The sequence below is a fragment of the Phocoena phocoena genome, chromosome 2, assembly GCF_963924675.1.
Source record: "Phocoena phocoena chromosome 2, mPhoPho1.1, whole genome shotgun sequence".
Taxonomy (NCBI): domain Eukaryota; kingdom Metazoa; phylum Chordata; class Mammalia; order Artiodactyla; family Phocoenidae; genus Phocoena; species Phocoena phocoena.
In genome coordinates, this window is record NC_089220.1 from 73,900,372 (window position 1) to 73,927,640 (window position 27,269).

At 47.0% G+C, this 27,269-nt stretch overlaps 1 protein-coding gene across 1 annotated transcript; it reads right to left on the reverse strand.

Annotated features, from left to right (window-relative positions):
• Positions 1-321: 321 nt before the first annotated feature.
• On the reverse strand, positions 322-7,881 carry NGDN (neuroguidin). Its single transcript, XM_065872178.1, has 11 exons — positions 7,841-7,881; positions 7,431-7,490; positions 6,738-6,809; positions 3,165-3,302; positions 2,829-2,913; positions 2,692-2,744; positions 2,317-2,440; positions 2,061-2,229; positions 1,137-1,293; positions 938-995; positions 322-484 (listed from the first exon to the last, which is right to left on the reverse strand). The coding sequence occupies exons 1-11, from the start codon at positions 7,850-7,852 to the stop codon at positions 465-467; spliced, it is 948 nt and encodes a 315-aa protein (XP_065728250.1). The 5' UTR covers positions 7,853-7,881; the 3' UTR covers positions 322-464.
• Between the last annotated feature and the right edge of the window lie 19,388 nt (positions 7,882-27,269).

Here is a 27,269-nt window from a genome sequence, read left to right on the forward strand (position 1 = left end):
GGCCAGCAAGATATATTAAGAAATCTTAAAATCCATATATTTCAGATGATCTGTATTATAATTATAACAAATCATACAGGAACTTGGGGCAACGTGGGGTTGAAAGAGTGGATTATAATACTCTAATCTCTCAATATTTTTTGATTAAATAACCAATTTTAGTTTCTGGTGAAAATGTAGTATCAAAGAAAACCATATAAAGCCAAACTTTCTTATTCCCCCCAAAACCTCATCCTTCCCTTTTCCATCACCCTCTCACCAAAAATACCCCATACCCAGTGATTCCAGTCATAATACATGTGCAAAAGGGGCTTCAATTCGTAAGTAAAATCAATTTTATTAATAAAGATCTTTCCACATGTCCAGAGCAAATAATTAATGAATTCCGAGGAAAAAACCTACATACAGTGAAATTAGAAGTATCCCAGGATGACAAAAAATAAATTAAATATGTACACCCATAATCACCGCCGCCTCCGAAAACCTGAAAGGAAGGGAAACCAAGAATGAGGCAAAGGACAGTTGGGAAAAGCCAAAGGGACAGAAAAAAAGGACATCTAGAGAGAAGGGCTCGATAGGAGTGGGTTCCCTCAGCAATACTCTCTATATCCTCCCAGCACAAAAGACTAGAAGCAAGATGGAAACTGAAATGGGATAATGGTTCCTTCAAGTGACACTTTCATAGTTTACTTAAGGAAACCTGAACAGGGACTGTGGGGCCTTCAGAAATAGAATCCAGAAATCTCTTTTGTGAATGATGCTGATTTTCATCTTGGGAAAGAAAAAAATAAATGCCCACCTCTAAAGAGATTAACACCCAGTATGGAAGAGATACTATAAAGGTTGGTAAAACCTAGGATGGCAAATCCGGAGTTGGCATCCCAATTCGTAAACCCCATCCTGCACTCGATCACCCAAGTCCTAGTCATTCACTAACCTTTTTTCTTCTGACCTTTCTTAGGTATCTTCTTCCGCTTCTTAGTAGAATTCTGATCCTGGAGACACATGGAGAAGGGAAGGAATGGCGGTGAGCTTCCAAGTTTGGTGTCCCTTCCCAAGTTCCTCACAGTAATAAGCCCACATACATTTAGCTGAAAGCATGAAGGTCACCTCCCATCACTGTATCACTACCTCACCTCATCAAGATGAGGGGTTCCTCCTGTCAAAGCACTGATGTCACTGAAGTGCGTGAGGGAATGAATTTGTGAGCTCATGACATTTGCTCGTTTTCGCCGTCCTTTCTCCCGCTTACTGACACTTAAACGCACCATCATGCTCTCCTCATAGTTAATCCTGCCAGAGAAACACAGACACCACTTGCAGCATGCTCAGACCATAGAGGCAGAAAGTTGCAGCCAAGAACCTGGGCCCAGGTGTTTACTCACCCCACGTTCAGACAGTTCTCAAGAAATTTCATAGCAAGTCACTATAGTATTTAGTGAGGTGATACTGTGTGCTCAACACTCAATGCTCAATGAAATGTTCTTTGCACTAGAACTTCCCTCCTCCCCAGAGATGAACTCACAGCCCATCCAGAGGAATACTTAAACTATATCAGGAAATTCTTTATATTCCAGCTCCATAAACAGGATCCTCTACATGAACCTTCTCACTCAAATCTACCAACTGCAGAGATGGACACCTGGGCAAAGTTGATGAGTCTGTGTTCAACTTATAACTGCTTTTCTACTTTTTTTCCCTGAACTTATCTAGCACTCTCCATGCCATTATAAAAACGTGACTTTCTTGCTTTCTGCAGAAAATAAACAGCAGTGATAGTGAAACACAGAACTTTAAAATTCTACTAGGTGGAACTGCATATATTCTTCTCCATGTAGCATTTGCTCAGCCTGAACAGCTGGGGGAAAAAAAAAAAGACATTTCCCCCGCTAGTTCCTATTCTGTACTTCAAACTGCTAACTCTTAGAAACCATCACACCAAATTTTGCACTCCACTTTCTAGATAATGTGGGTTCTCTTGGAATTAGACTTAATCATCGTCATTCAAAGGACAGGTCTCTACAGCATAGAAAACAATTTCTAACTGCAAGGACTCGGACCTGTGCTGATCCTCCTGGCTCTGTCGAGTAACATGAGGATGCCGAGCATCACGGATTTCCTCTGGAGCATCTGAGTACTGCTCCTTTAGTTCACGAATGACAGAGCTGCTCAATGCCCGTCTCTTGGCTCGTTCTAGGCGCTTCTTCTCCCGCTCAGCTTCTGTTTCATCTATGTGATAAAAATCAGCAAGGGTTATCCCAGAACAGAGAAGAGAAACACAGTTCATGCTGAGGAAGCAGCCTCCACAGTTCATACCGTAATGCACTGGAACCAAGCGTGGTGGAACATATTTCTTAGCTGTCCCTTTTCCAGATTTCTTCCCTGAAGCCCCAGACTGGCCTTCCTCTGCTTCATCTTCCTCCTCATCCTCAGAGCTCAACTACAAAAGGAACATAATGTCCACAAACTTAGGAAGCGTTAGTCAAACAAGCGATAAGAAAATCCAAAGCTGAAGTACTCTGGGAAGGTGGGAATACAAACAAGAGGGAGAAAGGGGAATCTCACATTCAACATTCTAAGGCACAAGCTGGGAATCAACGGTAATAAGAGAATCCCAGGAGATCCAGGAGCATTACAAGGCTCATTCAGGCTTAGATTCCTCAGGAAGATCAGGATAATGCTACCTCTTACCTTGCTCATCATATTGCTGGGATGAGGCTTAAAACGGAGTGGGTCACTCTCACCTAAAATAAAAGACCCAAGAGATTTTACAAGATCTGGAACTTTGTGAACGGCCCACACATAACCTTACAGCTTCCCCCACTTACTGAGGCTGCCTGTCACTGCCGTCTTCACCAGTTTGTCAATTTGATACTTCAGTTTTTGGTCCAAAGGACGAAGCTTTTCCAAAACCTATAATGTGGTTAAATAGGATTACATGTCCTCCTCAAAATTAACCATACACCAAAAGTCCCTATGTTAAGTTGCCAGGTAAAGCACCTAAAATATGCACAAAGTAGAGCAAATGAAGACAAAAATGCTTTTTTTCATTTGGTTTCCTCCCTTAAACATGAGAACACCCACTTAAATGAGAGCTATTGTGTCACAGTCCTGGAGTTCAGAATATAGAAACGCAGAACTCTAAGATGACAAATGCCTCATACCGTGCGAATCTCCACCAGTCTCAAAACTGCAGGATGTCCCTGAAGAGACCCTCCTGAGGCTTTGTCCAGAATGAGATGGCTCAGATCCATAAGGTACATTAACAACAGCTGATCTTTCACTTCCAAAAGGCTGAGACCCTGAGTTGAATCAAACAGTAAGAGATGCAAATTCAGTTTAACCACAGAGCAAGGAGGAGAGTCTAGGGAGAACAGGATAATTTTTTCCAAGTTCAAATTTTTTTCCATGCAGTTCATATAAGGTATCTGGAGTAGTCTCAAGGAAGTGGCTGTACCTAAAATGGCCACAGAGAAAATTATGCTAACACAACAGAAGCACAGCTTAGAGAATAACTGTATGACAATAAGAGCAGGAAAATCAATAAAGTATCCCCCAAAGTGACTATAGCAAGGTTTCTCAAACTCAGAGCTATTGACATTTGAGGGACAGGTAATTCTTTGCTGTGGAGCACTTCTGGGCACTGAAGGATGTTCCACAGCTTCTCTGGCCTCCACCCATTGATGCCATCCCCCAAGCTGTGACAATCAGAAATGTCTCCATACAGTAATGAATTTTAAATTAATTTAACCAAAACAATCACTGATTTTATCCCCATACAATGGAATTATATGACATAGATAAAAACAATGACCTGTACATACTGACATGGACTTATCTATGTCGACACACTTTCTACACTGTATAGAAAGTGTGAATAATGTGGTTCCAATTAAGGGGGGGAGGTGAGAAGTATAATACACACATTTTATATGTATAGAAAAATATCTGAAAATAACATAATTAGCAACTGCTACCCCTGAGGATCGAGATGAGGAAAAGCAAGAAATGGAGTGCTTGTACTGAAAGAGTGGTTTCCCATCAAGCATATATTACTTTTACAATCAACGAAATAAAAAATGTACCCCAGTGATTATCTCAGAATGGTGATTACACTGATTTTTAGTTCTCTTCTTTGTGATTTTATGTATCTCCTAAACTTTCTAAAATTATAAGTGTATTAGGGGCTTCCCTGGTGGCGCAGTGGTTAAGAATCCGCCTGCTAATGCAGGAGACACAGGTTCGAGCCCTAGTCTGGGAAGATCCCACACGCCGCGGAGCAATTAAGCCCGTGCGCCACAACTACTGAGCCTGCACTCTAGAGCCCGCGAGCCACAACTACTGAAGCCCATGTGCCACAACTACTGAAGCCTGCACGCCTAGAACCTGTGCTCTGCAACAAGAGAAGGCACTGCAATGAAGAGTAGCCCCCGCTCGCCACAACTAGAGAAAGCCCGCGCGAAGCAACAAAGACCCAATGCAGCCAAAAAATAAATTAAAAAAAAAAAAAAATGTATTATACTTACAGGCAGAAAATCATAAATTATAAGTGCATTCTTTTAAATAAAAAAGTAACGTGTGTAAGCAGACCTAAGCTATAGTTATTAAAAAAAAGTCACTGTGACTGCATAAAACGAAAATGAAAAAGTCCACAGCCCTCGGAAGACCTATTTCAGACAGATTAAAGACTCTGCCTAGGATTACATAGTAATAGGAGTACAGCTGGGATTCAAACTCAGCCTGACTCCAACACCCAAGCCCTAGGTATCTGTAAACCAACATGCTAAGCTCTTGAGATCAACACTAGCATGCTACAGGAGGATGAGCAAAGGATTTAAAGACAGACAAATTGAGTTCAAGTTTTGAATTAGGCATTTAGCAGTCAAATATTGGGTAAATCATGACCTCTGTCTCCTCAATAATATGTACAGTAATTCCTTCCCACCCCCAAAAGTAATTATGAGGCTCAAATAAGATATGAAAGTACTTTGTAGCCTAAAAAGCACCTACTAGAAGTCTTTGATCCTGAAGGTTAATAAATATCTGTTCAGTGAATAAATATATAGTGATCTAAGATACACGTGCACAGCCCATCTCAAAAAGGCATTAAAATGGATCAAAGCATGATACCAGAATAAAGATAGCCAAGAATTTGAGAAATAGGCTCTTCTGACATGCTTGGGCATTGTCAAGTTCTAATGGGTTACAAGCGTATGAGAGAAAGACAAAATAAAAAGCGAAGATTAAAAAATGAGAAATAAGAAAAGAACGAAAATGAATGATGAGAAAGAAAAGGCAAAAAGAAGATATATTAAAAATTCGAGGACTTCCCTGGTGGCTCAGTGGTTAAGAATCTGCCTGCCAATGCAGGGGGGACATGGGTTCGATCCCTCGTCCAGGAAGATCCCACATGCTGCGGAGCAATTAAGCCTTTGCACCACAACTACTAAGCCTGCATGCCACAACTACCGAAGCCCACGCGCTCTAGAGCCCGTGCTCGGCAACAAGAGAAGCCACCACAGTGAGAAGCCCGCGCACTGCAATGAAGAGTAGCCCCCGCTTGCCCCAATTAGAGAAAGCCCGCATGCAACAATGAAGACCCAATGCAGCCAAAAATAAATTTAAAAATTCGTGTCTTTTTAAAACACAATCCGCTGTAAATCTCATGCTTAAAAATCCTTCAATGATTTTTATTAACCTACTATAATGATTTGCATATTTCTGTTGACCTATGGAATGTTTTGCTTAAATGATATCTTAGGACGAAAGCTCAATACATAAAACAGGTAACACCCAAGTTTTCCAGCTCAAGCAGGTATGAGGGATGCAGAGACCATTTTTTCTTAAATGATTTTTTGGAAGTGATCCATTTTTAAAGTCTTTATTGAATTTGTTACAATAAACTTGTTTTATGTTTTGGTTTTTTGGCCGCGAGGCACGTGGGACCTTAGCTCCCTGACCAGGGATTGAACACACACCCCGTGCATCGGAAGGCGAAGTCTTAACTACTGGAGCGCCAGGGAAGTCCCCAGAGACCTCCTTCTATACTGCCCCACACTCAATGGTCCCTGAGGTTCTATAAGACCTTAATTTGAAAACTACCATATTTAATTTTAAGATACACATCATTTTTATATTTTAACATCTCTGAAGTCAGGATACATCTTTAAATCAATGGTATCCTAGCATTATGTCATAGATTAACAAGCAACATTGTATACTCAATGTAAGTCAGTGATATGTTGCCAATTAACAGCATTTTATATTAAATGAAATACAGTTGGCCTACAAGGCTCTTCACACAGAGTGACTACTTTTCTGTCCCCAACAACACACAAAATATACACCCAAGCACACTACACGACTGACCTCCTTTCCCAGAACATCACCATGCTTTTAGGTCTTTGTGCCTCTGCACACGCTGATTCTTTCTACCCCTCTGACTCCCATTTATTCCTCACAATCCTGTTACCTCTCTGAGATGCCCCCCCTAATTCCCTCTGCTCCGTGATATTTAATCTTGCTCCTCAGCTCGCACAGCCGCTCATCATGACTGCTACTGCTTATACCTATTGCTTTCACCTGCCTTCTCTACTAGACTTCAGCACAGAAACTGGATCTTATTCATCTTCAAAGCTCCAGCACTAAGCACATACAAGACACTCAATAAGTCTACGATGGAAAGAATTGTTGAGAACATCAAGTCAAGGGGTGCTTACTCTTCAGTTATGTCCTACCTTCTCTGTAGGATAGGTTTTAGCTTGAACTTTTTTGGTCAGAGCTTGCACCTGTGCGGTGACAGCCATCACCTGAAATTAATCCAAATAAAACCACTGATTAGAATACATCAAGTTATCTCTGTGAGCTGTGAAGTGCAAAAGCTAAACAATGCCACCTAAAAATTATCTGAAACACTGCCTAAAGTACACCACTATCTTTTCAGTTCTGAGAAAGTACAGGAGAGATGGTTTCTGATACTTCTTCAAAAGGTAGAAAAACCTTTCCACCTCTTCTTAAAGCTAAAGAGACCATCTTACCAAACCAGAGGGAGGGGATGGGGGCTGGGACAGTGGTGATGGGGGCACTGTAGCTTTGTACCGGTTGAACTTGCAATGCATAGAACTATATAAATGTATATGAGCTAGACACCAAAAGGGCAAATCGTGTCACCGTTTTCGGCATCGGTTTCCTTAACTCTAAGAATAAAGAAAATTGATTCAGATGCTTTCTTTCTGGAGTTTTCTGTATTCCTTTGGACGCAGAAATCAATTACTCTGAATTGTAGCCTGAAAAGGTTTTCATTATATCATTTTGCTCTTACTGTTATTTGGTCATTCAAATATGTGCCCCCAAATCACCAAAGTTTAGAGGTGCGGCAAAGTCAAAGCCGATTCGTGACTAATCTATTCCAAAGGGGTGCCATTACTCACCTGCTCCTGGAGGTTTTTCAAAAGTGCTACGGCATTTGGCAGGTCTGACTCCAGCACCTCCTATGGAAGGGGGAGAAAAGAAAAAACATTTCCTCAGGATTATAAGACGGAACATGTGAGGTGGAAAAGCCCCCTCTCTCCTTCAAACACCCCGGACTTCCTGCCTTCCCACTCCGGTGCACATGCAGCCTCGCCTCAGAGCCCGCCAGCCTCTCAGGTCACTGGAAAGGAGCGGTAACTCCAGCCACGTCTCCCTACTACTGCTTTTGCCCCGCTGTGGCAGGGAGGGCGCCTCCCTGGAGTTATTTCCATCACCACCCTTCCCTCGCCCCAATAATTTGCCTCGAGGCACTGAGGAGAAAACAAACGTCCACAATACCAAGCCGAAGAAGCAAACACACTACACTCACCGGCGCCGCCATCTTCACAAAGCCCGCCCCTTCCGGAACTGTACTTCCTGAGAGCTGACGTTGGCTTTATAGACGAGAGGCCGCCGCCGCTTGCAAACCTAAGCCAATAGGAATAAGGGCTCTCTCACTTCCGCCCCGAACAGGATGTACGAGAGGAGGGGCCGGGCCCAGCCAATGGAATAGAAGAACTGGCTAAATTCGTCAGACTTAGGAGGAGCTTTAACGACGTAAAGATGCTATTGGAAAGAAGCATGTTATTAGTAAATTGAGTAGAATGATTGGAGCTAAGCCAGTAAAAACTCGGCAACTGATTGATTGACAGTTAGAAAGACCCAATGGAAAAAAGGAGTTAACTGAGCGAACTGAGAACATATTGGCTCCTGGACGCCGCAGTACCCGGAGTCTTTTTGAAGAGGCTTCTCTTGCATTGCCTGAACCCGCCGCTAGGTGACGGGCCTCGGCATATCTCTGAGAAGGCGGCCACGTTATGAAGCCGCCATTGCTGGCTGCTGTTCCAACGTGGGCCGCGCTAGATTCCTCACAGACCCCAAGGCCCTTGTGTGATCGTGGAGAAGTCATTCGATCTCTGAGCTTTTTTCATCTATAAATAGGAGAGTTGGGCCAGAGAAGCCCAGAGCCAGTTTAGACACGGACAGTAAGGACACTCACGCGCCTCATACATACCTGGGGGCGCTGCGGAGAGACGCCCCCAGCTGCAGCCCCAACACTTCCTACTAGTTCGGCGACATGAAGGGAGGGACGTTTAACAAATGAAGCCAGTTCAGATTTACGTGACTTGCCCCTGGTCACACAGGCCCCGGCAGAACTTGGTTTAAACCCAGCCTGTGCATATATAGTATTTCATTATGCTCTGTCTCATCTCTCCCCAATACTTGCAAGTATGTCAGCTCACTCCTGCTCTCACAGGCTGATGAAGTCAGTTGGGTGGGTATTAATTGTTCCTATCGTCTGCCTTGGGAAGTAAGCACTGCAAGGGGAAATGATGGTCTTGAATCTTACCTGCAACTGTCGAGCAGGGCTAGGACTAGCAATCAGATTTCCTGACTTGGAGTGGTCTTCTGGAATTAAACAAGGAATAACTCCCATATCTCGGCAACCAGGGTGGGAAAATCCTGGTTTCTAAATCTTTTGAGGGATTCAGGAAGAAAAAGGCAGGGCCTAGGTATCCAGTCCTCATGCCTCTGCCTCAAGCATTTATTTGCTGTTTCAGGCCCAGCATGGAAGCTCAGTGTGCCTTGACAGCCTACTCAGTCCATTAACCAATAGTTTTATACCGTTTATCAAGATTTGTATTATGAAAAGTTTCCATTTCAGCATAAATTTGTGACCTATTCAGATCCTCTGCCCATTTTTTAATCAGGTAATTCTTTTGCTATTTAAGTTGTATGAGTTCTTTATATATTTTGGATATCAACTGCTTATCAGATATATGATTTGCATATATTTTCTCCCATTCCGTAGGTTGCCTTTTCATTTTGTTGATGGTTTCCTTTGCTGTGCAGAAGCTTTTTAGCATGATGTAGTCCCACTTGTTTATTTTTGTTTTGTTGCCTTTGCTTTTGCTGTCAGATCCAAAAACAATCATTGTCAAGACTGCTGTTAAGGAGCTTACAGCCTATGTTTTCTTCTAGGAGTTTTAAGGTTTCAGGTCTTCCATTCAAGTCTTTAATCCATTTTGAGTTAATTTTGTGTATAGTGTAAGATGGGGTCTAGTTTCATTCTTTTGCATGTAGCTGTTCAGTTTTTGCAACACCACTTATTGAAGAGACTGTTCTTTCCCAATTGCATATTCTTAGCTCCTCTGTAGTAAATTAATTGACCATACATGTGTGGGTTTATTTCTAGGCTCTCTATTTTGTCCCATTGATCTATGTGTTTGTTTTTATGCCAATATGATATTGTTTTGATTACTATAGTTTTGTAGTATAGTTTGAAATCATGGACAGAAATAACATTTAACCAACTATATGGACACTTCATGACTCAGTCAGGTTTACACATAAAATTAACCATCATGCTATATGTAAAAATACTCATAATCATTGACTCAGAAATCTATTTCTTGGAATTTATTGTGACCAAATCTTTCAAAAAAAGAAAAGAAGCCATATATATATATATATATATATATATATATATGTATATATATATATATATGTTTACAGAGACATTATATATATACATATATATATATGTTTACAGAGACATTATTTATAAGTTCAAAAAACTGCAAACAAGGGGTTAGAGAGTGATTGTTAATGGAAGGGGGTTTCTTTTTGAGGCGATGAAAATGTTCTAAAATTAGGTAGTGGTGATGGTTACACAACTCTGAATATACTAAAAACGACTGAATTGTACACTGTAAAAAGGTGAATTTTATGGTATATGAATTGTCTCAATAAAAGTGTTATAAAACTATAAGCAATCTAAATATCAAACAAGTAAATTTTCATATATTATCACAGAAATAGCAAATAGCTCCATTTATTGCGTGCTTACTATATGCGAGGCATTATTCTGAACACTTTACATGTATAAATTCAGTGGTTTTTCAAAGTGTGGTATGGTACTTGATCTAGTAGCATCTGGAATGCAGATTCAGGCACCCCACCCTGTCCTACTGAATCAGAATTTCTGAGGCCAAGGTCTAAGATGCTTTATTTTAATAAGCCTTCCGTGTATTCTGCAACATGGTCAAGTTTGAGTGTCTCTGTTTTAACTTGTTTAATTCTCATAGTAAACCCATAAGATGGGCAGTATTATTTTCTCCATTTTATAGACAGTAGTGGAACATCTGCCATTGTAAAAATGATAAAATCTAAGATTGCAGAAATATGGAATTCTAATGGGTAGAACATAAGATTATGTACATATTGTATGTACCCACAGCAGCCCTACATATATACCATATATGTATTTTTGTATGTATGTATATAATAGAAACACACACACACCTTGGAAAGAAGCTGAGAATTTAAAATAGTTAATGTGATTGGGTAGGAGATCTTGGGTGTTATTTCTGTACTTGCATAGTTTCAACAAAGTTTTGTTTGTGTTTCAGGAGCAGCCCTGCTGAATCAAAAAGTACTTTCGTAGAAGAGCCACTGATACTACTTCATACAAAATAGATAACAACAAGGACTTACTGTATAGCACAAGGAATTATACTCAATATTTTGTATTAACCTATAAGGGAAAAGAATTTGAAAAAGAATATAGATAGATAGATAGATATCTGAATCACTGTGCTGTGTGCCTGAAACTAACATGACATTGTAAATCAATTATACTTCAATTAAGAAATGCACATTAGAGGGAATTCCCTGGTGGCACAGTGGTTAAGAATCCACCTGCCAACGCAGGGGACACGGGTTCGAGTTCTGGCTCAGGAAGATCCCACATGCCGCAGAGCAACTGAGCCCATGTGCCACAACTACTGAGCCTGCACTCTAGAGCCCGTGAGCCACAACTACTGAGCCCATGTACCGCAACTACTGAATCCTGCACACCTAGAGCCCATGCTCCGCAAAAGGATAAGCCACCGCAATGAGAAGCCCGTGCACTGCAACAAAGAGTAGCCCCTGCTCGCCGCAACTAGAGAAAGCCCGCGCACAGCAATGAAGACCCAACACAGCCAAAAAATAAAGAAAGAAAAAAAGAAAAAAAATTTTTTTTCTAAATGCACATTAGAAAGAATCATCAGAGTATCTCATCCATTCCGTCAACATTTTTGTTAGTTATGTATATTGTGGTATTGCTGAATGTTTAATCAGAGCCAGCTAGGCCTTTAACAACTTGAATTTCCACATTTGAAAATGGGAAAAATATAATTTTGCTACTCAGTTTTGAGAATCTACTGAAGCAAAGTATGTGTAAGTACATTATAAATCATTGTGGACTTCACAAGTTAATGATATTTTTTATTTTAATTTTTTAAAAATATTTTTTATTTTATTTTATTTTTGGCTGTGTTGGGTCTTTGTTGCTGCGCGTGGGCTTTCTCTAGTTGTGGTGACCAGGGGCTACTCTTTGTTGCAGTGTGTAGTCTTCTCACTGTGGTGGCTTCTCTTTTTGTGGAGCACGGGCTCTAGGCATGTGAGCTTCAGTAGTTGCAGCACGCAGGCTCAGTAGTTGTGGCACGTGGGCCCTAGAGCCTGCAGGCGTCAGTAGTTGCGGCATGTGGGCTCAGTAGTTGCAGAGCACAGGCTCAGTAGTTGTGGCGCATGGGCTTATTTGCTCCGCGGTACATGGGATCTTCCTAGACCAGGGATCGAACCCGTATCCCTTTCATTGGCAGGTGGATTCTTAACCACTGCACCACCAGGGAAGTCCCTAATGTTATTTTTAAGTGATTCCTGGATATATTGCTGACAATTTCTCTATTAATAGTGGAATAGTTAAAAAAAAAAAAAAAAAAGAAGAAGAAGAAGAGCCCCTGAGCAGTGCCTGGAGGGGCAGGCAGCAAAAGTCCCAATAACTTTAAAGAGGTGGGCAAGCCCAGCCTGGGGTGAGGGTACTGTTAGGAGACCAGTCAGATCTGGAGGTGGGAGGTTGTGAAGGGCTAAGTTGGGACAATCTGGGGCCAGTTTATGAAGTGTCTTTAAGTGCCAGTCAGGAATTCAGGCTTTGTCTCTGAGACAACATGGAGCCCCGGAAGTTTCTATGAATGACAGATATGTTAGAAGTGGTACTTTAGAAAATTGAGTCTGCCAGTCATTTGGTGAGATGAGCAGATGGAAGACTAGTTAAGGTGCTATTGCAATTATCCAGGCATGAGAAGGGGCCTTGCCTCATGACGTTAAAGAGAGAATGGGGAAGAAGGGAGGAGGCGGGACCTTTTGAAGGTGGAATCTACAGATGAATAGAAATGTGGTTGGCTGCCTTTCTCCTGAGCCCCCTCCCCTTTCTCATGTCTAATTCTCAGCTTCTCTGGGTAGTTCCCTTCGTTCCCTACCTGTGACCACAAATCTAGAATCTCCTCTGCAAATGAAACAGAAATGAATCCGAAAATGAATGAATCCGAATGAATGATGAATCCGAAAACTCAATGTCACTTTTCCCAAGAATGACTGGTTATACCACCAATTCTATAAAATCAGATAATATAACCACCGCCCCCCACCAGCACCTTAAAACACATTAATGGCTGCTCGGTGCCTGTAGGTTAAAATTCACTCTCCCTTAATTTGGTTCATGAGGTCCTTTGTGACCAGCCTTCACCTGCCTCCCAGGCTCTTCTGCGGTCGGATCCCTTGATTACTTCCATTCTTTAGCCACACTGAGTTCACCTCAGTTCCTCTCAGGCCTTTGGACAAGCTGGTCTCTCTGCCCAGCTCCTTCTTTCTTGATCTACTCCAGCTCATCTTCAAGTCTGACCTTAAAAGTCGTTTCCTCCAGGGAGCCTTTCCCGATCTCCAGTCCAGATTAGGTGGCCTTGCTTTGTGCTCCAGGATTTCTTCCATCAGAGCACCTGGCACTTCCTCCATCACAGTACCTGCCACACTATACTGTCACTGCCTGTCCACTTGTCTGCCTCTCCGTAGTAACCTGTGAGCTCCTGAAGTCAGGACTGTGCCTGCCACAAAGTTGGTGCTTGATCAGTGTTGGCGGAATGAACGTTCATTCCTGGGCTATGGTAAGGCACACTTCCATTAACATCATTCTCATTAACATGAGTTGAACAATCAAACTGGAAGAAGCTGGGATCTGGAATTATTAGACAGGGCCCACTGAGATGGGGCAGATCCTGGGGAACATTGTCATTGCAGATGCTGGAAGAAAGTACAGACCAGCCTGGCAGCAGGTGAAGGGAGTTAGTCTATTAAAGCAGTCAGAATCAGGAAGATATTCTAATAAGAGGGCACTGGAACAGGTTTGGAAAGCCAAGCAGGCAAGTGGAAGTAATATTAATAGATACCACTTATTGAGCATCCACTGTTTGTTGGGAGCTGTGCCTATAACTTTTTTTTCCCCATCTTTATTGAGGTATATTTGACAAAAAGTGTATATATTTAAAACGTACAATGTGATGTTTTGATATCTGTATACATTGTGAAATGTTTTCCACAATCAAGCTAAGAAACTAATTAACGTATCTATCACCTAATATAGCTACCTCCACCCTTTTTTTTGTGGGGGGTTAGAACAATTAAGAACTACTCTCATAGCAAATTTCAAGTACACAATACAGTACTTTTAACTATAGTCACCCTGCTGTATGTTAGATCGCCAGAACTTACATCCTTCGTATACAAAACTTTGTACACTTTGAGCAACATTTCCCCCACCTCCCCAGCCACTGGAAACCACCGTTCTACTCTCTGCTCTAAGAGTTTGTCTTTTTTTAGATTTCGCATATAAGTGAAATCATGCAGTATTTGTGTTTCTGTATCTGGTTTATTTCACTTAGCATCACACTCTCCAACTTCATCCATATTGTCACAAATGATAAGATTTCCTTCTTTTAGGGCTAGATAATATTCTTCATCCATTCATCCATCACTGGACATTTAGGTTGTTTCCATGTCTTGACTATTGTGAAGAATGCTGCAGTGAACATGCAGGTGTCTCTTCAAGACAGTGATTTCATTTCCTTTGGCTATATATACCCAGAAAAGGAATTGCTGGATAATATGGTACTCCTGTTTTTAATTTTCTGAGGAACCTCTCTACTGTATTTCATAATGGCTGTACCAATTTTTTTTTATAACTTCATATACATAATCCTTAAGTCAAGTATATGGGGTGGGTATTACCATCCACATTTTACAGTTAAGACTGTGGTTTAGTGCTGGGATTCAAAAATAGTTCTTCCTGGACCTGTCCTCTTTTCTCTACATGAGTGCTTCTCCAATTTTAATGTGCATTAAATCACCTGGCAGGGGTCTTGTTAAAATGCAGATTCTGTTAAAATGCAGAAAGGTAACTCAGGCCTGGGTTGGGGCCTGAGATTCTGCAGTCCTCATAAACTCCCACTGATGAGGATATATCAGTCCACGGATCATACTTTGAGTCACAAGACTCTGCACGATACTTCACTTTTTTCTCAGAGAGGTTAAGTAACTCACCTAGGTCACACAGCTAGTCCATAAGCCAGGGTTTTTGATCACAGACCTATTTGATGTCAAAACCTATGCTCTTAGTCATTAAGATATACTGTCTCCCTCTATTCGAAGGAAACAGGGCCCCCCGCTTCCAGTCTGGGGCTTAAGGGAAAAAATCTAATCCCTGAGAAGTAGACAGGCACCAGAGAAACTAAGAGGGTTACCAAGACAGGGCTTCTGGCAGAGGGAACAAAACCAGGGCTCAGTTACCAGACTGTGGCACAGGGTGGGGCCCAAGTCTTAGGAACAAGATAGAAGCTGCATTTCCAGAACTACAGCACAGAAGCAAGGGTGACTTGATGATGACACTCCAAAGGTAGGCAATAGCTTGTTCTATCCCTCCTGCCTGGAGCCTGAAATGGGGCCAGAGCCTGGGGCAGGACTGATCCTGCCAGTGTGACAAGGTCACATGGGAGAGGAGAGAAAGATCATAGGGGTGGGAGCCACACCACCTTCACACCCTCCTCCCTGGGATCCCTGGCACTGCCCAGAGAGGCTAGGCATCCTTTGGGGCTGCTGACCCCATCCCCTGCACTCTCCCTTTCTACCTTCTCTTCTCTTGATTTCAAGCCCTCCTCCCACCTCAATCCTCTACATACCAACTCCCTGTTTGAATGACAGGATGGTTCCATATTTCAGGCCCCTATCCTATTGACCTTGTCCTATCAGGATCCATAGCAATTACCTTAAATTTTTCTTTCTTTTTTCCATCACCTTAAATTTTGCCTTGTTCCCTTTGAATGCCCAGGGTATAGGTATCTGGGAAGTGGCAGAAACCAGGGACGCTTAGTACTGGCTACGTCTGGGGTCTTCAGTGGGGAGTGGGGGGCCCACAGGAGTAGCACAGAGCAGGGTGAGAATCAGGTGCGGGGTATTTCAGATGCTTCTGGACTTATGCTTCCACAGCAGGAATCCGGCCATCCATGTTACACCAGCTGTCAGCTCAGGGGCGGCATCAGAGTCATCAACTATATTAGGAGCTTGGTCAGAACTTTTGATTGACTTCTGGCTAAAGGTCAGCAAAGGACAGGTACGAATGTGACCTAAAGGATAAGTTACAGAGCCCCAAACAGAAAAATGACCAGATAAATTTCTGAGCATGAAAAATGTGACAATTCAGAATTGGCTTTGCAAAATAAATACGCAGATATCTTTATGTCAGTGTTAGGGTTGTGCAGAGACAGATATAACCTCTGCTGTATTGGGATAATTTCCCATGGCCCCAAAGCCCACCACATACCTCCTGCACTTCTGCCCCCAGGGAGAGTCCCTCTGTCCAAGTGACCCCTCTTCCAAGAGGAGGATGTCCAGGGACAAAGACAAGCTGAGACCAAAGGGGGATGTTTGTTGGCATCCCTTACATATCCTCCTGAGCTTCTTGGATTCATTCTCGTTTGGGTTCTTTTTGCAGGGCCTTTCACTGTTGTGGCCTCTCCCATTGCGGAGCACAGGCTCCGGACGCGCAGGCTCAGCGGCCATGGCTCACGGGACCAGTCGCTCCGCGGCATGTGGGATCTTCCCGGACCGGGGCACGAACCCGTGTCCCCTGCATCGGCAGGCGGACTCTCAACCACTGCACCACCAGGGAAGCCCCATTTGGGTTCTTTTTTAAGAGCTAATTACTGTTTAGCCTCTGGAGACTCTAGTAATCATCCAAATGCAAGTTACTTGAGGAGGGACCCCTGGTAAACCTCCAAAACTACAAACATTTCATCTTTGTGTATCCCAGTAAAAAAAAAAAAAATCCCAAGCATTTATTTATTTTTTTTTTAATTTATTTTTTTTTTTTTTGCGGTACGTGGGCCTCTCACTGTTGTGGCCGCTCCCGTTGCGGAGCACAGGCTCCAGACGCGCAGGCTCAGCGGCCATGGCTCACGGGCCCAGCCGCTCCGCGGCATGTGGGATCTTCCCGGACCGGGGCACGATCCTGTGTCCCCTGCATCGGCAGGTGGACTCTCAACCACTGCGCCACCAGGGAAGCCCTATTTTATACATACATATAAAAGTGTATCTGGATGGACACTCTCCAACTATTAACCATGGCTGCCTTTGCAGAATGGGACTGTGAATATTGGAAGAAGCTTTACCTCACTTGCCTTGTAGAAGATATATTGTTTGAATTTTTAAAGTAGCAAGCATACTTTTATAATATGTGAGGAGGAAGGGAAGGAGGAAGAAAGAACGATTTGAGAGAGAGAAGAAAAGTAGAAAGACAAAAAAAGAGGGAGGGAGGAAGGAAGGAAGGGGGGAAGGAAGTGGGGGAGGAAGGGCGAGAAAGAGAAAGAAAAAGGAACAGAAAGAGAAGCCTCCTCCACTCTCTCCCTGAATAAGATCCAGGGAATCTCATCTATGTCCCTATCCTGCAGGAGCAATTGGAGCCCTCACAGGAAAGAGAACAGCAGCTGTTCACCTTCTTTGGTACATTATTCATCATGCATTTATTTTGTTTAGATTCATCAGAGTTGAAAGAGCTCAAGATAAAAATATACATAATAACTTCTGGCCATTTAAAATATCAAAACAATGAAAAATATTTAAAGAGGCTAGAGGCAAGAGGGAGGGCAAGGGGAAAACAGAAAAAGAACAAGAAAGAAACAGCAGTTTCAAGTAAATAGCAACAAATACCAGTGTGCCTAAAAATCCTGGAGGCTGCTGCTCCCTGTTAAGCCATGACAGCCTTGTTCCCTGGAGGCTGGGCCAAAAAGGTCGACATAGAAGCCTTTGTCGCCCTTATTTCCCCCGGATGGACACAGCTTTGGACAGTGGCCATGGATGGCTTTGCTCAAGATCCAGCCCTTTCAGGACCCACCTCCAGCTTACCTTCCGCAGAAACCTTCCCTCATCGCCCTCTCCCCTCACTGCCCTGCCTCTGCATTCCTGCATTTATGGACTCAAATTTTCTATTATTATACCCATGTTCAGTGTTGCCACTCCAGACCTGTGATCACGTTGGCCGTGTGTTCATTGATCTGAAAACTCTGAGGACAAAGGGGCCTCTGACCTGCCTCTTTACCCCCTCGGAGTCTAGGTGCTGCCTGGTCCACAGAGGGTGTGCAGTGACCTTCCTGTCCCCTTCCCTCCACCTCTCCACGCTCTTCTCCAGTGACAGTGCCAGAAGCCAGGAGGACCCTGGTTAGCAGATGACCATGCAGGCATGTCTGTCTAATTCTAGCCAAGGGCATGGGGGAAGGGACAGAGCCCAGGGCCCTGTGGCCTCTTCTCTGAGAAGACGCAGGGCTAAGAATAGGACGGGAGATTAGGGAGGAATTTGAACTGCATTGTTATCTCACAGGAATGGCGTTCATTTGGGAGTGTCTCTTTTCCAAGCTCTTCCAAGAGCCGCCCCACCTCCTCCCCTGCCCTGTGTCTCTGTAGGGGTGCCCACCACTGTTCTCTCACCACTTCTTTCTCTTCTCTTTCCATCTGCTCTTCTCTGCAAACGCCCATCCATTCCCGTTCCCTCCTCCTGTCCCCCGTTCCTCTCCAGCCCCATCCTAATTCCTCATCCCCTTTCTTCCTAAGTTCCTACCCCTTCACCTATTTTCCCTACTTCTCTGCCTAGATCTGCTTCCTTCCACCAGTTTCCGCAAGTCCTTCCCACTTACCTTTCCCCCTGCTTCTGTCTCCCTCCTGGCCCCTTTGCCCACCACCTCTCCTCACTCACTCTCTTCAGCTTCACGTGCCAGATTTGTTTTCCAGGCTGGTGGCCTCTGACTCCCCTTTCCTAACACTTTTGGACCAGTGTCTTGTCCACTCCTCCCTCTGTCCTGCTGCTGTGTCCCCTCCCTCAAAGCTGAGCTGGACAAGCACAAGTAGCAGAGATTGAGGTGGGCTGACAGCCTCTACTCCCCTAACTACTAGAAACCATCAGCACTACACACCAGGCAAAGGGATACCTCTGAGGACGAGACCCAGGCCACGCAGGCCATAGGGGATACCTCCCGCAGCCCAGCCAGAGCTATTCTTAGGAACCCAGTACCACAAAAGGGCCTTTTGCTTTGTGTCACACCACCCCCATGGAGCTGCCCTTGGCAGCCGAGGCTGTAATCTCAGAGAAAAGGGGCCCAGACATGGGAGGCTGGGCTGGAAACTGCCCCCTGCCCTGACTTCTCAGAGCATAAAGGCTCTGTCCTTGGGGCAAGGTCATCTCCCACCACAATGCACAGACACCCAGCTACGCAGCTCTGCCACTCTTTGTGCAGTCTTGGTCAGTTCACAGCTGAACCTCAGCTCTGCCGTCTCACCCCTTACTCCTCCGCTGTATCTCCTGCTCCCCACGCACCCTTTCCTGGTTCTTCCCCACTCCCAGCAAACCAACTCCCTTCCCATCTTACTGCCTCCCCATTCTTCCTGCTCAATATGGGTCAGGCTTTTTTTATCTAGTCAGTCAATAGCCCTTTAATAAAGGCTCTTCTTTCCTTGCTGCAGGTGGGGAAGCTAAGACCCCGGCTCCGGTCTCTTGAGACCTTGAGGACTGTGACCAGCTCTCAATCCCTAGTCTGGTCCATGGATCCGAGGTGAGCTGGCAGTCAGGTTGCCTGCTGCCCCTGAAAAGCTCCCCTGGGAGAAAACGGCAGCCAGCTCCCCGGCTCCTTTGTTCCAAATCAGACCCAGGGAGTTTGCTCAGCACCCCTGCCCCATGACAGGAAGGACCTGCGTGATGTATGTATGTATCTCTTTGTCTTCTTAATCAGTTTCTAATATTTGTGTAGAACTTTGGGGCATATGTGGCAGAGGACAGGTATCAAAGTCCTGCACTAAAACTCAGGCTTGCAAACCCAGCAACAGGAATGCTGCCCTGCACTGCAGTGCAGACAGATCAGAGAAGAACCGGCCTCCACCTTCCATCCTCTTGGAACACCAGCGAGAGCCCTGCTCCAGGAGACCAGCCGTTCTCCCACGGCGGGTTATGGGTTGGGACAGGCAGAGGTACCTGGGTCGTCAAACCAGGAACATCATCTTTCCAGGTGCAATAAACATACTCAGGCATAAGGAAGCAGAAGAAGCTGAACCACGGGTGCTATTCATGTTTCCAGATCACTCCGTAGGGCTACTCTCTGCCCTCCAGCCCTAGGCTAGTACTCATACCATGGAACACAGGAGGCCTCAGTCGGTGAGGGCCACAGGATGACAGCACGGCTGTCCCCGTGCTGTGCTGTGAGCTCCCTGCGTGCATCTCTGGGAATGAGGAGCGAGCCAGCTGAGTCTCCTCCCGTTTGCAAGCCCACTTTATGGAGGCAGTCACCTCAGCCCTCCAAGTATTCCCAAACCACCCCTCCAGCTTCCCGAAAGAGAGAAGGAATAAGAAACTAGAACCAGAAAATGTAAAAGGGACTGGAGAACAAAACAAGGGCATCTTTTATCACCCCCTCTTCACAAGTGCAGGACTGCCCGATTTTTTTTTTTTTTTTTTTTTTTTTGCGGTACACGGGCCTCTCACTGTTGTGGCCTCTCCCGCTGCAGAGCACGGGCTCCGGACGCGCAGGCTCAGCAGCCACGGCTCACGGGCCCAGCCGCTCCGCGGCATGTGAGATCCTCCCGGACCAGGTCACGAACCCGTGTTCTCTGCATCGGCAGGCAGACTCTCAACCACTGCGCCACCAGGGAAGCCCAGGACTGCCCGATTTTTAAAACAAAGCAAATCGTGTTACTCGGCCCTCTTCCCCTTCTAGTTGCTGTCTAATCTCTCAACTCACTGCCAAGCTCCTCAAATGCAGGGGTCACACCCACTGCCTCCACTTCCTGGCCACTCATCCTTTTCTTAATACCTTGCTGCAGCCTGGCTGTGCCCTGTGACCGCGGAAGGTGCTTTGCTCCAAGATCACCCGAGTTCCTCCTCTCTGCCACCCTGACATTCAGTCTGTCTTTGGCATCTGACGCTATGGCCACCTGCTCCTCTTGAAGAACTTCTTCTGGCTTTTAGGAAACTCCCCTTTTCTTGTGCTCCTCGGTGCTCTTTGAGTCGCCTTCTCCAGGCTCTCCGATCTCATGGCCATCCCCCGAGGCAGTCAGTCTCATGTACCAGCCCTGCCCACCAGTCCCATTAATTCCAACTTCCTACAGGGATGCAGACCATCTTCGTCAGATGCCCCACTGTGACCTCCAACTCCCCTGAACCAAATACGTTGTCCTCTTCCTGCCCACCTAAGAGCTTGTTCCCTTTTGCTGCTACCCCCATCCTTGCCAACATGACACAGTCATGAGTCTGCCTTCCTCATCTCCTGCGTCCAGTCTGTCAGCAAGGCATTTTATTTCTACCTGAGAAATCCTTCCAGCCTCGCCCTTTCCCCTTTGCATCTGCTGGCCCCGCTGTTCTCCTGACCTTGATCGTTACCCTACCCTCCTCTCCAATCTCACCGCCTTCAGCCTCTTCTCCCTCAAAGTGCCCAGTAATACCTGTGCTGGGCCCTCAAACTCTGCTGTCATGACATCACAGTGACTGCTCCCAGGTCTACAGAGCTTTAGTCATTCTTCGCTGCCTCTAGGACACTGTCCGTTTTGCTGGTCTGGGACACATGGCAGAGTCAGCAGAAAGCACCCTGGAGTAAGACAGAATGGGGCTTGAATCCCAGCACTACACTTCCTGCTTGATTTTTTAAAAAATAAATTTATTCATTTATTTATTTTTGGCTGCGTTGGGTCTTTGTTGCTGCGTGCGGGCTTTCTCTGGTTGTGGCGAGGCGAGCGGGGGCTACTCTTCTTTGCGTTGTGCGGGCTTCTCACTGCGGTGCCTTCTCTTGTTGCAGAGCACGGGCTCTAGGCACACGGGCTTCAGTAGTCATGGCACGTGGGCTCAGTAGTTGTGGCTCGCAGGATCTAGAGTACAGGCTCAGTAGTTGTGGCGCACAGGCTTAGTTGGTCCGCAGCATGTGGTATCTTCCCGAACCAGGGCTTGAACCCATGTCCCCTGCATTAGCAGGCAGACTCTTAACCACTGCACCACCAGGGAAGTCCCTCTGCTTTATCTTGAACAAACCTCTTAGCTCTCTGGACCCCATTGCTGAACCATAAAATGCAATTTAATTGATTGGCAAATGTGAGCGTTAAGGGAGATGATATGCCTCAAACACTGGGCGTGGTGCTTGGCACAGATAGGCACTCCACGTACGAACAGCCCTTTCCCCTCTTCTACAACGTGAGCCCAACTGAAATCTCCAGAGCTCAGAGTCTGGCCAGGCGTATGTCCTCTGAGTCCTTACTACCTCACCACGCCATTCCCCTGCCATGCCTTCGGTCATGCTGGGATTCCCACTACCTGGACCACATCCCTGCTCCCAGTGCTTCTCAAAGTCCTACCTTCCCTTCAAGCCCCACCTAGAAACCTTTGTTCCAGCTCACACTGAACAAGAGCTTCTCTGCCTTGGGGTCGTCCTGGATGTGGACCACACTGTGTAGCCCTGAGCCATCCTCACTTGGTATCCAGTGTGCTACCTGTGGCTTCCTGATGGGAATGCCTGTGAGTCAGAGGCCATGTGATCTTCCTGTGGCCCCCACAGACCTGGGCATGCAGCAGTCTCAGCAAGGTGCCTGATTAAGTGACTGACTGGGACCCAGATGGAGGGTGGAAGGAAGAATGAGACAGGCTGGCAGCTGGAAGAGAGGCATTCCTGGCGAGTTCATCAAACACTAATGCTCTGTCTTGAGACTGGCTACAGATACGGCTCTGTCTCTGTACCATAGGTGTTTTGCGGAGATGTATACATACTCATGTATGTGTAAAGTGTGTAGGCACATGTGCTCATGGCCACTCACCTGAATTTATGGTAGGAGTAGAGGTGGGGAGACAGGTGATGGTACCAGGGAGGCTTGCTTAAGAAAAGGGGGTCTCTGACTAAACAAAAATAGAGAACCCCTTCTCCCCTTGGGGAGGGGCAGCCGATTACTCAACCTCTTGGTTCCTCACTGAGCAATTACCAGCCACTCCTATTAAATCCCATGGTCTCTCTATATCCTGGGCTGATCCAGGCGTGGCAGCCAGGATACTGCCCCAGGGATGCCTGTGAACAGAGCAGAGGTCCTCGGGTGGCAGAGCCGGGGACCTGGGCTGGGTCCCCAGCTAGAGCCCAACACAGAGAGAGCAGTGTGCAGGGCTCCAGGTCTAACACCGAAGTGCCCAGATGACTCCAGGTTGCGGGTTTTCAGTTTGCCCAATTAGTTCATAGCACAATACCCTGGCCATTCTCCTTCCGGAGGTTCCTAGGCCCTCTACATGCTAAGTCTGGCTCAAGCCCAGGGATGGTTAGAACTGCTGAAGGAACCTCGGTCAGTCGCCTCGCTGAGGGCCTCAGTTTTATCTGCCCCCCCCTCCACACCCCAACTCCCATTCCCTAGGGCCAGCCCAGCTCCATTAGGCAGCTCCACCCAGGATCACTAAGAGCTTCAGGCCTGGACACACGCACAAAATCTAACCGACAGTTTGTTCTAATGGTCAAGCAGCTTCCACCTCAGGGCATCTTGTCGCGTCAGGTGTCCTCGGCCAATGTCACCACTTAGTCTGGGTGACTCCTGGTCGGACTCAGCACAGCGGCCTGTCAGTCATGCAGTGGTGTCTCTCCCGGCCTCAGGGCTGGGTTGTGGGTCTGGACTTGGTCATGCTGTTCCCAAGGGCAGCCACAATCTAGGCGAAAGAGACCATTGGCCTGCTGGATCTCTGACCTACCTTGGCCCAGACCATCCCCTGAACCAAGTGGACTTAGTGGGACTGAGGGAGATGTGGGGCACAGAACCTATGGCAGGGAAACCACCTTACCTGCCTACAGTCAGGTCTGTGTTCCTAATGCCCAAAGCTGTCATTTAATATGTCTAGGGACATATAGTGTGTTGGAACCTTTATCTGTGCAAGCTCTAATGGCCTTAATTGCCCGTGACTATCCCCGTGTTACAGATGATGACACTGACTCAGAGAGGTTCCATGACTGACATCAACCACACAGCTGGGAAATGGAGGGGCTGGGTTTCAAAGTGGACCTCTGTAACCGACTCCAAAGCTTGCCAGGTTGCCCCTCGAATGCTCTCTGGGGCCTCCAGCCTAGATCCAGACTAGTCACCCCCCACCCAAGCCTCTCTTTTAGTGAGTTGTGCCCCTCTAAACACTCCCTGAAGGCAAGATCTACCTTCCCCAGCACCCCAAACTAAACTGGGCCAGCCCCATCCCCCCAGGCCCCTCCGTCCAGCTGTCCACTGTCTATCGGAAAGCAGAGACTGGACAAGGGAGTGGGGGCAGAGCGCAGGGGGTCAAAGATTTGGAAGCCAGCAGGAAGACAAAAGAATGACAAGAAGGAACAGCTGTTTCTAAAGGGAAACCTGAGACAGGCACAAAGCTCAGGCCCTAAGCCCAGGCTCGTGTGGAGCCAGGGTAGGGATCCCCCCAAGGTCAGGGACTCTGGGGGCAGGCAGATAGGAGTGCTGGGCCCACTCCAGGGTGGGTCCCCTCTCCCATGTACACAAACAACCCGTGCCTCCTTCCTCTTCCTGGGCCAAGACCCCTGCCTCTTTCTACCCCTCTCCTGCTCCCATCCCTTTGGGTTTGGGGGCTCCTTTCTGATTTCCCTCTTTTCATGCTGAGGTCTCCTCTGACTTGTCCTAGTGCACCCCTCCTCCTCTCATTCCTGGTAGTAATTTTAGCAACTTTTCCTCTGAACTCCCGCTGGCATGTTCACAGCAAATGGCCCCTGTTTGGGCCTGACACTTGATCAGGGTGGTGACAGAGCCCAGACAAAGCAGTCACAATGCTGGGGAGGGGAGAGCAGGGGAGACAGATTACCTTCCTTCCACTCCAGGCCTTATTTGGTCTACCTTGGTGAAGCAGCCCTCCCTCGGGCCCCTCTTTATTTATAGCACTTCGCTCTGCTCTCCTTTGTCTTGTCTGCTATCACTCCAGTACACTCTGCACTCTCCCCACGCACCCGCCACACGAGGGGCCCCTGGCCCCTCGCTCCTCCCACCACGAACGGGCATGTGAGCAAAGGCACTGGCTCTAAGCTCAGGCCTGGATTTCACTTCTACAAACAGTTGAAGAGAGCTGTCTGGAGGAAGGATCTTTGTATCGGTCACTGTCAGATGCTTATTGACTAGAACAATGTCTGGCACATCGCTGTTCCATAAATACTCGTTGAATGAAGGAATCAGCGAAGCTGCTCAGTCTTCAAACAGTAGCGAGCTGAAGGAAGAGAATCATGATGGAGGCAAGAGTAGGTGCCGGAGGGCTGGAGAAACAGTGGGGATCTTTAGGACCTCAGACCCTCCAGTCTGTCTCCAAATTGGGGCACTGGGGCCGAGAGCCTAGAGGCAGACAGGCGAGTACTATTCTGAAGTGGGGTGTGGAGAACGGTAACACCATAATACCTCAAACCCAACAGGGGGGAAACAAAGTATGATTGATTTACTATTACTAACTGTAGAAAAGGCTTTCCAGTTCCACGCCACAGAGGCTGGCCCATGATGAAGATACTGCCTTTGAAACGGCTCAGCTATCTCCCAAACACTCTTTGTGCATCTCAATTGCCTGCATCTATGTCTGAGCCCTGGGAAACCAGGGGGTGGGGCGCAGCTTTAGCTTGGAAAGATGGAGGGGTGGATGAAAAGAGATTTTGCCCTTCATCACCAGTCCTGAGGTCCCTACCAGTGGACCTAATCGCTCAGCCCCTGGCAGGGCCTGGTCGAGAACCCCCAGAATTTGATCTGCTGAGCAGGGCCTGTGGGGACTACCCAGCAGCTGCATACCTTGACACTGCGGAGCTGCGGCTGCATTGGACGCGCAGCCCCTGCGGTTCATGGTCCGCCCCCCACTTGCCTGCTCCCTGCCCCTAATGCTGCTCAGCACCCTCATACTGTGTCTTGGTTACCAAGCAGCCCTCACCGAGGCCCCCACCTGGATTGGCCCTACCCTGCTGCACCGCCCGCCCCCCAGCCTGAAGCTGTCCTTCCAAGCAGACAGCTAATCAGACGGAGTAACCCACGTGCTCTGAAGAGCTGTGATTGGGAAGGAGGGGGAATTTCAAACCAAACCACGCAGTGGTTGCCTGGACACGGAGCCAGCGAAGCTTGCACACCCGGTTGCCGGAGGAGTGGCATCGGCTACGTTCTGTGCTCACAGGCTGAGCCCCAGCTCCCTTTCCTCCCCTCCTCTGTGGCTTCTCCTCAGGCCCCCAGGGAAGTGGGAGATCTTTCCTGTCCCTCTGCCCAACTTGCCAGAATACCAATCTCACCAGAACCGGAGAGATATCACCCCACAGAACACAAGAGGGGTGTGGGCAGGCACAGCTGTCTGGGTTAGGCATCTCCTTCTAGATCAGGGCAGCTGTATTACCTATGGCCCTGGGCTAGGGCATTATGTACCTGTGGGCAGAGCTAGGAAAACGGGCAAAAGGCTCCAAACTAGGACCATCAGGCAGCCGGGTCCTGCCCTCTGCGCACAGTGGGTCCTCGAGTTCTTGGACTCCCAGCCCTCCTTCCCAGGCCTCCCTCCACTGGCTGGGCTCCATCTCCATCTGCTGAGCTCCTCTCCACTGCCCTTGAATCTTGCTGCCCTGACTGGCTGCGTGACCTTAAAGAAGGCATTTCCTCTCTCCATAAAGTGAAGGACTTGGACCCATCACTAAGACCTGTCTGGCTCTGAAGCTTGGTGACCTCAACACATCGCCTAGCCATCCAAAGAAATCAGTGCCCGAGCCAGAGTCCCCATCTCTAAGCTCCCTGGTCGTCGTTCTTGCCATTTGGCTGGGAAACCTCCTTCTAGCTGCCCCCACCTAGCCCCTACCCTGGGCCCAACTCTGCCCTAGCCCTCTGCTGCTGACACTCAGCCCCGTCCCATCTCACAGTTGGATGCAGGACCCAGGCCAAGGAGTAGGAAGGACACTGTGCAAGAGGAACCAGGCTGGTCCTGGGGGCAGGGGCCCTGAGGGCAGCAGTGTCAGGGGCCAGGAGAGCACGGAGTCGGGGGAGACGGGGAGCAGAGGGCCAGGGCCCTGCCTGCCTGAGGTCATGGTGGTCGTGGTCAGTTCCCTCTCCTGCCAGCTGTGGAATGTGAGGCCTGGCCTGGGAGATATTTTGGCTGTACTTGGAGCCATCCCCGCCCCCTGGAATCAGACCCTGCTCACTCCATGCCATAACAATGACAACCACTTCCAATTGTTTCCTAGCTGGAGGTGGCGGGGAGGGGAGCACGGTTTGGGAAGGAGGAGGGAGCCTGGGGGAAATGCTTCTAGTGACAACAGTCCTTTCTAAATCTGGCTGGGGACTGGGTGCAGGTGGGGGTGGGGGGGGTGCCCTGCTGCCCCATATATACAGCCCCTGACCAGGTCACT